General features: G+C 45.8%; 2 protein-coding genes across 3 annotated transcripts; one reads left to right on the top strand and one right to left on the bottom strand.

Moving 5' to 3' along the window:
- Positions 1-5,618, top strand: LOC133903272 (beta-glucuronosyltransferase GlcAT14A-like). 2 transcript variants are annotated; one of them, XR_009907224.1, is made up of 5 exons: positions 1-1,077; positions 3,433-3,508; positions 3,587-3,702; positions 3,783-4,446; positions 5,301-5,618. XR_009907224.1 is itself a non-coding variant. In XM_062344603.1 (4 exons), exons 1-4 carry the CDS (start codon positions 576-578, stop codon positions 4,295-4,297), a joined length of 1,209 nt encoding a protein of 402 aa, XP_062200587.1. In that variant the 5' UTR covers positions 1-575; the 3' UTR covers positions 4,298-4,739. The 2 variants fall into 2 exon arrangements, 1 of the variants encoding a protein (XP_062200587.1); XM_062344603.1 differs by lacking the exon at positions 5,301-5,618 and having other exon boundaries at positions 3,783-4,739.
- LOC133930785 (E3 ubiquitin-protein ligase SINA-like 3) lies at positions 5,337-6,783 on the bottom strand. Its single transcript, XM_062377521.1, has 2 exons — positions 6,568-6,783; positions 5,337-5,996 (listed from the first exon to the last, which is right to left on the bottom strand). The coding sequence occupies exons 1-2, from the start codon at positions 6,781-6,783 to the stop codon at positions 5,337-5,339; spliced, it is 876 nt and encodes a 291-aa protein (XP_062233505.1).
- Positions 6,784-10,440: the final 3,657 nt, after the last annotated feature.

Genomic DNA, 10,440 nt, shown 5'->3' with positions numbered 1-10,440 from the left:
TCACTGTAACAGTCTAGCTGAGATTCAGGCAAAAACACCCCCTAGGTGAGCTGGTGAGGTCGTGACTCGTCAGAGCGAAGCAAGCGCCGTTTGCTCGCCCCGTCCGACAACGGACCCCGCGCATCGCCACTCTGACCGACGGGACCCGCGCCATCCCCTTCCACGAGCCACGCAGCCTTTTTCTACACCACTCGGACACAGCTCACTGACTACTGGGACCGGAAGTGTTGGGGCGCCGACGTCAGTGGGCGCCTGACGTCGGCGCTGAGACGGACACCGGTTCCCCGGTTCCGGTGGCACAAAGCGACAGGCGCCTCACGCTCGCGTCCCTCCTCCCCTTCTCTTCCCCGTTCCAAGCAAGAGAGAAACGCACGCGAGGCGACTAGAGCTGCGCGGCGCCATCCCGATCTCGCCATTTCCCTTCCCCCGATGCGACCAAACCCTAATCCCGTCCACCACCCGGCCGTCGCCGGAGCCCTAGCGCCGAATGCGGCGGTGACGCGCGGCACCACCACCGCTTGAGCGGGCGTGCGCGCCCCGCGGTCCTCCTGCCGCCGAGGCCGAGGCCGATCGCCATGGGCACCGCCGACAAGTGGCTACTCCCGCTCGTCTCCGTCTCCTTCGTCTCGCTCCTGCTCTTCCTCTCTGCGCTCTCCGGTTTCTCCGCCTCCTCCGCGCTCTTCGCCCGCCTCCCGCCGCCCTCCTACGTCCGCCGGGGCGCCGCCGCGCCGCCCTCCTTGGCGTACCTGCTCGCGGGCGGGCGAGGGGACGGGAGGAAGCTCCTGCGGCTGCTCCTGGCCGTCTACCACCCGAGGAACCGCTACCTGCTCCACCTCTCCGCGGACGCGTCAGAGTCCGAGCGCGCCGAGCTGGCCGTGGCCGTCGCTCGCGCCGCCCCCGCCGTGCGCGCTTTCGGGAATGTCGACGTCGTCGGACGCCCCACCGCGGGCACCCCCATGGGATCCTCCGGACTTGCCGCCACTCTCCGCGCAGCCGCCGCTCTGCTCCGGCTGGATTCGGAGTGGGACTGGTTCGTCACGCTCAACGCCGCCGACTACCCTCTTCTCACCCAGGACGGTAAGATTCAAAATGCTCAGGTTCTAGTATTAGCACGATTTGTTTGGGAAAGATGCGCTTTTTCTGCACGGTCTTGTCCGGATCTAATGCAAATCTGAGGTCCTTGCTTGGTCGTTATACATAGAAGGCTGCTTCCTCAAAATTGCGTTTTTGTGGGCCTTTCGATTCTTGAATTCCATTCGAGGTAAATCATGTAGTACGAATCAAATCAGAAATTTTCAAGGGGAGCGTCTTCGGTTGAGGGTCACTGTAGCTAGAAGAAATCAAATTTGCGTCCTTCACGGCTTGCTACTGACTTGTTTCAAGTGGTGCTTAATGTTTTCTGTCAAGTTGCACAATTGAATGCATACTTTTGCCTGGACGGACCGAGGCACTAGAATTAGGAAGCCGCCTGGTGGTGCTGTTTGGTTTAGGTGATTTTGGAAGAATTTATTTGTTTGGAATCTCAGTTGGACTGTGGTACGAGTACGATAGCCGCCTTAGGTGGAAATGTATTACTACTACTAGATTGGTATGCTTTCTTGATTTTCTTTGTTCCTACCAGCTCAACCACTCTATTACTGATTTCTTCTCTCACCTTCATACGGAAGATTCCTCAATTAGGGCCCTTGTCAGCGACGAGCTATGCAACTCTTTCTGTGGCTTTATTTCTGGCATGTAGCTGTACCGGACATTCATTTTGCATAAATTATAAATGGACCTGTGCACTCTCTTGCTATACACGGCTAAAGTAAGCTAACTAAAGTTGTTCAGAGCTCCCTCTGATCCAAATTCTGTGGATGGAGTGATTTTATGAAGAAAGTGATTCTGTGGCTGAAAGTGATTTTTTAAGGTAAACTCTATTGAGGAAGTGATTCTGTGTGGAAAGTGAATCAGGTGAAGTTACTTTTTTTAGCTCTCAGTATCTAGTTCATTTCAGAGAATCACTCCCACAGATTCCATTATGATAGCTAAAAATTGAAAACTGCTGTTTGACAAAGCTCTCCCTGATTCCACTCGGGAAGCTGCTCTGGGAGCTCTGTCATACATGTTCTCAGTCTCCTCTAGGAAACTTTCTTTTTACCCTTTTCTTTCACACGTGTCATTGAGTGTATTGAAATTGAACAGTAATTACTGTACTGGATTCCAAGTGACTCTCAGACTGCTGATTTGCTTGATACATACACTCCATCATAACGAGACATAGTGTAATCTGTTTATTGCTCTCTTGTCATATTATATACTTGTTCCTTAAGCTTGTGCAACGTAATTTGGGCATGTTAAATAGCTTGCATCTTGTTATCAGCCATAGTGTACTCTGTTTTACTCAGGTTGGATTAGTTGGTTTCTTGACACAAAATCATAACCTGTAAACCCATGGTACTGCTTCATATTTTTTCGGATTTTGATTGATTGAAGGAGAACCCTTTAGGACAGTCTTAATATGTTAAACAGAATATCTACATTCACCCATACCTGGATTGCACCCTTTTTTCCCTTTGTCATGGATTGTAAATCTTGTATTTCCTGCTGAAAGGTGTTTTGTGTGATGATACCAATATGCAATACTTAATTTGCACTTCACACCATTATTGAAGCATGCTTTCGCTTGCAACAAAATAAAGTGCTACATCTTGTTGATCTGTGAGCATATTTTTGTTCTCCATATAGCAGTGTTACCGTGACGTGGGTATCCAAAAACAATTCGGTGTGTCGACGTGTATCCGTGTATCAACTCGCGTCCGATGCAGTGCAACGCGGATTGGACACGTTCGGCCGTGTCGAAGGAGAATAAGCGGCAGGGGAGGAGAGGAGGCGGCGGTGACGGCAGGGGAGGAGAGGAGGAGGCGGTGGTGACGACAGGGGAGGAGAGGAGGTGGCGGTGGTAGGAGGAGAGGAGGCAGCGGCGGCAAGGGAGAGGTGGAGGCGGTTGGGGAGGCAACGGGGGAGGGGAGGGGAGGTGGGGGGGGAGGCTGATGGTGGGGGAGGAGGTGGGCTGGATGGGCTAGGGTTAGAAAGAAACGTGGGCTAGGCTAGGGTTAGAGTGGTTTTGTGGACTAGTTTGGTGGGCTGGACAGTCTAGTAGCCCTATTTTTCTTTCTTTTTTTCTTTCCATCTTACTTTTCTCTTTTTTAAAATTAAAAAACGATATATATTAGATGAATCCTAAATCCTATTTTCTAGAGTTTGCCGAATTGGCACCCACATCCGAGTCGGACACCGACACCCGCACCCATGTCCCGGTAACACTGCCGGGATTGAGGGTTCTTGAGCTTCTAAGTTGGTGCTTGTTGCATGCATGGATTTACTTCCATCAGCTTGAGGGTTCTTGAGTATACTTTTTTTTTATTTTTTTTATACTGTTTCTTGCTGCAGACATGATTCATGTCTTCTCCTCCGTTCCGAGGCACCTCAACTTCATTGATCACACCAGTGACATTGGATGGAAAGAGTATGTTCTATCTGAACATAGAAATGATTTAACTGCCTTCGGTGCAGTGGTATTAATTTCATCAATATATTGTTGCAGGTCTCAGAGAGTGCAACCAATCATAGTAGATGCTGGAATATACTTGGCAGGGAGGAATCAGTTCTTCCAAGCCACAGAGAAACGGGCTACTCCTGATGGTTTCAAAATTTTCACAGGCATTGTCTCTTACCTTGCACACCATTTTTCTCTCGTTTGATAAAATAGTTCTCTGACTCATATATTTCCTTTCTGATAGGTTCTCCATGGGTCATTCTAAACCGACGCTTTATAGAATATTGTATTTTTGGTTGGGAGAATCTCCCTAGAACACTCCTCATGTACTTCACTAATGTGATGCTACCTCAGGAGGGGTATTTCCATTCGGTTGTATGCAACTCAGACTTCCGTAATTTCACAGTGAACGACGACTTGCGGTATATGGTGTGGGACGATCCACCTCAGATGGAACCCCATTTCCTTAATGTTACACATTATGATGAGATAGTGGAGAGTGGTGTACCTTTTGCTCGGAAGTTTCGGGAAAATGAACCGCTATTGGACAAGATTGATGAGAAAATACTTCAACGTTGGCGTCACAGACCTGTTCCTGGTGCCTGGTGCACAGGCAGAAGGGGGTGGTTCAGTGATCCATGTTCCCAGTGGAGCAACGTTAACATTGTAAGACCTGGCCCTCAAGCTGAGAAATTCCGCAGATATATGAATCAGATTTTAGAAGAATCAAAGTCAGGCAACAACTCCTGCAAGCAATAGCAGCTTGAAGCATGAGGCTTCATTTTCCATGGTTGAAGTGTTGAGCTTTTCTCGTTTTCCGCAGAGGGGCTCCACGCTCTCCATGCCTCTAGAATTTCAGCATGCCCACTTCCGAAGCCTGCATTTTTTGACCTGGGTTATGAGCCAAGGTGAGAGATGGGTTTATTCTTTCCAGTTTTTTTTTGTAACTGTCATGGCTTCATGGACACACTGCATACTAGTGTTATTGGAAGCCTGACAACTTACGGTGGGAATACGGAAGCTAATAGGCATTGTAATTAGTAGTGATCAGTTGAATGACTTGTGCCTTTGTTCATAGAACTGATGGAATTCTTGGTGCTTCCATACAGAATTGCAAAAAATGAAGAACGGGGAATGTTGTTGGTCTTGGATTGTTGCTGTTGTGGTTAATAGAATGCTTACAGATTCTTTTTCCTCTTGACGAGCAGTTGCCCTCATGTGTTGTTTTTATGTTATTTCCTCTTCATCTGTGCATATGCTCTGACAACGCTGGTCTCTTGCAATGGTGCAATGCTATTTTGAGTACATAACTGTAGTGAGCTAATGATCTGGATGTGAGCTGTAGCATTTCTACTACGTGGCCTGTTTAAATATGGCTGTGCCCAACTTCTCTGGATAATCTGGCGCAGCAACAGCGGATATAACTGGAATCCAGGTGCACCGTGGGTAGTCTTTAGATCTGAATTACCAAAGAAGCTAAATACTTGAATTAAAAATAGGGAAATGCTTCGCGGACAACTATGTCAGTACAAGTTAAGTACAGCCATTTATGGTTTCATCCAAGTATTTTCAACCATTAGAGTTTGAGTCGTATTCAAATGGTTGTAGCGTTTAGCAGTGCTCGTATTAAATGAGTAGCTTATCTTCTACGTGCCACATTTCGAGTCTGTCTGGAATGCAAAAGTTGCGTACCAATGTCAAAGGAAACTGTCTTGAAATGCAAAAGTAGCTTAACCTTCTACGTGCCATTTTTTTTTGGCAGGAATCAAGATAAATCCCCGCATTCCAAACAGGGCTTTCATTTCAGCTCGATGAACACCGGGATGTCCTCAGGAGAAGAGTCCCATATGGCGTCCGGGACGAAGAGGAACGCTCTCGCTTGGTACGGCCTTGGTAGCCGATCGATGCCGTCGGCCTGCCCGGACAGCGAGAGCACGCCCGCCTTGCCGACCACCTCGATCCTGTACCTGAACTCCTCCTCGAACGGCTCGTCCATGAGCCGAACCACCGACAGCGCGCGCCCTGACGGCACGTCTCGCGCGACGACGAGCAGGAACTCCGCCGTGCCAGGGCCGAGGCATACCATGCGGGCCACCTCGCCCGCGCGCATCCTCAGCGCGGTGAGGCAGCCGGGCCTGACGCGGGTGCGGTGCACCGCCGGGTGGTCCAGCTCGACGTGGTCGCGCAGGGTCGCGCCGGCGTAGCCGCCGGCACAGCCGGCGATGGGGCAGTAGCACGGCGCGTAGTCGCACGACGCGTCGTGGGCGGGCTTCTCCGCGTACGGGATCATCTTGGCGCAGCCGTGCTGCCTGAACGCGCACGGCACCGACAGGCCGTCGAGGACGCGCTCCATGGCGCGGCAGCGGGTGGCGGTCTCCGGCTCACGGCACATCAGGCACTCGTAGTCCACAGCCTGACCGGTGCAGCACTCTGAACATGAGATGTGGCCTTTGGCGCACTGGCATGCCAAACGAAAAACAATATAATGTTGCAACATTGTGAACAATATCGTGCCGGATTTCATCTGTACTTTATAGTTTCTACAGTGTGCACATTTAGATTTTGTGCGTTTATGATGCCAACCATATTCTTATAAAGCTTTCATGCTAATCATGGAAATTTAAGAGAATGATCAGAATATCCACACCAAAGAGTAGACATTGCAGATGTCAGGTGAATGTGATAGCTTAACGATGCATCGGAAATCTTTCTTCTTGGCGAACTATGGGAGAGTATATATACCCATATACTTAGTGTAAACAATCATATGCATCAACACAAAGGGGATAGCTATGACAAACATGGCCAGCATGCCATATTTCCTCTTCTTTTTTAAGAGTATACATCGGACGCTAGACAACAAATATTTGATCAAAAGATACTAACGTTCAGTAGAACATACTGAACCAAAGGAGGCGCTACATGGATGATTTGCTACAGGTGACCTTTCATAAATAAATAAAAACAACCATCTGCCAAAAGAGAACCGAGAGCATTGCACTAAAACGAGAAAAATAGCATGCTCATACCTGGAAAAGAGGTGGAGTCAGTGGGCCGAAGCAAACACCGCATTCCAGCAGCTCGGGGTCGATGGCGACGGTGATCTTGATCTTCTCTTCCTCACGCTGGTTCGTCGCAGCCGCGGCCTCACCTCGCACGCATGGCCTGACCTTCTTTGTAGCACACAAGCCCCTTCCTATGCCCGTTTTTATGGGATCACTCGAAACCCTCTTCCCACCGGCCATCTGAACGGTACTGCTCTCGGCAATTGGAAGTTCTTGATCAGTACAATAAGATATGGCTGTCAACTTTCAGAGATTTCAGGGCTTTCGAAACCGAATCGGAATGGGAGACCGGCCGCCCACAAGACTGTTGTCGGATAAATGGAATGTAAGGATTAGCGATAAATTCATAAATGGAATGTGACGATTAGCGATAAATTCATATATTATGTGTACTTGACTTTCGAATTGAATAAAAAAAACTCCGATTCTTCAGCCACTGCAATCAGAGTGTGGTGAGTGCATGTAGACCAACCTTCAAGAATTTTTAGAGCTGATCATCTCTAGCTCTAAAAATTCTTGTAGCTAGAGCTATGGGTAGATTGATGATGTTTAGATTAAAAATTATTGTAGCTAGAGCTATGGGTAGCTCTAAAAATTACATTGTTCTTTTTTAGATTAAAAATAGATGTTTAAACTATATTATTTTATACATAGATCTGTAGCTGCTGTGCCAAACAAATCCTTAGTTGCGCACTCACGTCGATTGATCCATGCAATGAATGAGAGTGCCTGGTAAATGCCCTCCTGTTGGCTTAGACGACAGATCAATCGAGTCAAAATTTAGACCAAAGACATTCATGCAACATGCTTGTAAATTGCATGCAGTTCGACAGGGCATGTTTTCCTATCAACAAACTCATGTCAGAAAAAAAAAATCCAAGGCAGATGAGAAATTGAAACAATGCAATTCTTGGAACCCTTTCTGAGAATTCCTACAAACCCCATGATCTGAAATCTCGAGACATTCGAAACAGTTGACGCGAATAGTTTGCGGAAGATCGCAGTAACGGGGATCGAAATATATATAAACTTGATCGGGATGCGGCAACGAGACTCACCTTGATGGATGGATGGATGGATGATCAATCAATCACTCCCAGCAATCGAAGGCGCCGACCTGCGACCTGTTCTTCGATGGGATGTATTTGCTTCTACCGGAGATCATGCAAACGGGATTGCCGTCACCAGCCGGAAGGAGAAAGAATTGCTTGATATCCGAATGGGCTGGGATTTCACCCGATCCCGGCCCATCCAAAAAGTGGAGGCGGTTTCTTTTCCGCAGGGCTATGGTCCAACAAGACAAGCCTGTACTGTTCTCACTGCCCGGCGGACCCAACCCTACCTCCAATACAAGTTTTACATTTTCTGATCATTCGGTCGACTCAAAATAAAAAAATAAAAAAAATTACCCCACCTAATTAAGTTAAAAATAAATAAATTAAATACTGACACAAAATTACCCATTAGATACCCACTTATATCCTTACCTACAACCATACGGCCATGCTCAAAGGCTGGAAGCATCAGCATGACCCAGAGCCGTCGTTGACCATCTGCGGGTGGTGGACCGGTGTTTGCTCTCCCTGTCGCTACCTCTTCCCCCCTCTCTTCATCAAGCAGGGCAAGACGACATTTGCCCTCCTCGGCCCCTCCCCGGATTTTTTTATTTATTTAGGATCTGTTTGGGTGGGATAAAGATGAACTGCGCCATTTTCTCAGAAAAATCTGGTGCACTACAATTTGAATCGAAATGCACAGTGGGTAGCTGTCTAGGAGGCTAGGACTAGCTTCCAGTCAGAACTCCAGGTGAATCTAAACTGTTTGAACTAAAAAAGATATGCCAGATAATAACAGTAGCAAGTAGTAATTAACGCCCCAATCTACTTATCGTTCATGCAACATTTTAATAATGGGTCTATATTATAAAAAATTTATCCGATAACAAAGTTATGGTACACATTTGGGCCACCGGAAGATAGAGATAAAAGCAGAACATATAGTTTTCGATTTGATCTGTGCAAATACAAATACGGGTATGGTAAGTTTTTTTAATATCTATAGTTTCACACGGATATGAATATAGTATTGCAGAAATCCGACAGATACATATTATCCGATTTTTAGATTAAAATATCCATATTTTATTAGGCGCATTGTCTCCGGGCCAGACTAATACTAGCTACTATCTATGAAATAGAGTATGGATCCTATCTGTCTATGCAATGTAATATTTTGAATTATATTTTTAACTATTGCCTACTATATTACACTCATTTGATGAAATCTATAGTACTTCTATATGTTAGTGTGCATGCTTCTTACTTGCATGGAAGAAATAGAAATAATTATCGATTTTTTTCCTGGTAACGAACTATGTGATATATATATATCTTGTTTTATATCTACTTACCTAGATTTTTTTTAGACTCCTTTAGCCCTTCATCACTTCCTGAAAAAACAGTGGTGACTGATGATAACACTCTGAATGAGATTTTGGCTATGAATATGAATCTATATACTCATAAAAGCTTATGCTAATGAAGATTATGGATAGTTACTATCACGCTACTTGTTGCTTGCATGATCATACGTGCTGTGTAATATCCGACTATTTTCGTCCGTTTTCGGTCCAACTCCACTCAGTTTGACTTTGAAACAATTCGTATACGTGAAATATCCACTCCTACTATGAATTCGACAAAAAAGGAATGGATGCGGATATAGTAAGAACATTATGCCTCCGAATCTAATCCGTTTTCACCCTAACAAGAGCTAATTAGGCTTAGAGATGGAGTACGATAGTGACAAAAGGACTAGAAAAATACGAATGGTCTGTTAAGTCAGAATACAATACGTAATTATAAAATTTTAACAACTACTATTATCTATAGCTATTACATATAATACAGTCAACTTTTTGCACAATAATTTGGATGTACATATGTACATCCATACCCCAAATGTGCCAGCACTGTTCATGCCCATAGACTGAAGAAGTATGTTGTTTGACAAAGAGCAGACAGACCACCAATCTGCCTGAAGAACGCAGCTTACAAGTTAAAGCAGCTATCGAAATGACCAATATATCACAGTCGGCACCTACGCAATTCAGGAGATGCTGTATGCATGGGCTGTTAAAGATAATTATGCTTCAAATTATAGATAAAGTTGTAGTTTAACATAACTCCTCAACACCTATAAATATAGGCCACTCACCACTCTTACTGTGTAGCTCTGTACCAAATAGTTAAAATTGTCTTCCATGATTTTTTTTTTTCGTATTAGAGGTTTTTCATGTTAAACTTGTGCTTGCCGTGTCCATTAATTCCAACATGGGCCGTCCAGGGAGATGCGCCTCAGAATCCGCAATAACGTGCTCAGTCCAGCTCCAGCCGCCGAGCGCTCTGCATCTGCCAATGCATCATCACGCTGAGTTCTGAGCCCAACACTATGCGAATTGCAGTGTTTAATTACGTATATTTTGGTTGGTTTTTGCGTATGGCAATGGCTGCCAATCGCATGCCCACGCCGCAAATGTTGCAGCTAGCAAAAATGCTGAATGGCAGCTAGCTTTGTTTTGCTTTGCTGACTTACTCCAACTTATGGTGTTAATGGTAATTGTAAATTTGTCATTGCTTTAAACTGTTATTACAAATTTATTACTAAAAAATTATAAAAATACCATCAGAACAATCATTCGAGTGACATATAAAAAATAAAAGATCAGTAATAAATTTGCCATTGCCCCCATGTGTTACGATTAGGATGGCAAAAAAAGCTCGAGGCTTGTTCCAAGCTCGCCTTGGTTCGGCTTAGCTTGGACTTTTGAACATATCG

Source organism: Phragmites australis, chromosome 1, assembly GCF_958298935.1.
Source record: "Phragmites australis chromosome 1, lpPhrAust1.1, whole genome shotgun sequence".
Taxonomy (NCBI): domain Eukaryota; kingdom Viridiplantae; phylum Streptophyta; class Magnoliopsida; order Poales; family Poaceae; genus Phragmites; species Phragmites australis.
This window is presented reverse-complemented; position numbering and strand designations above follow the sequence as displayed.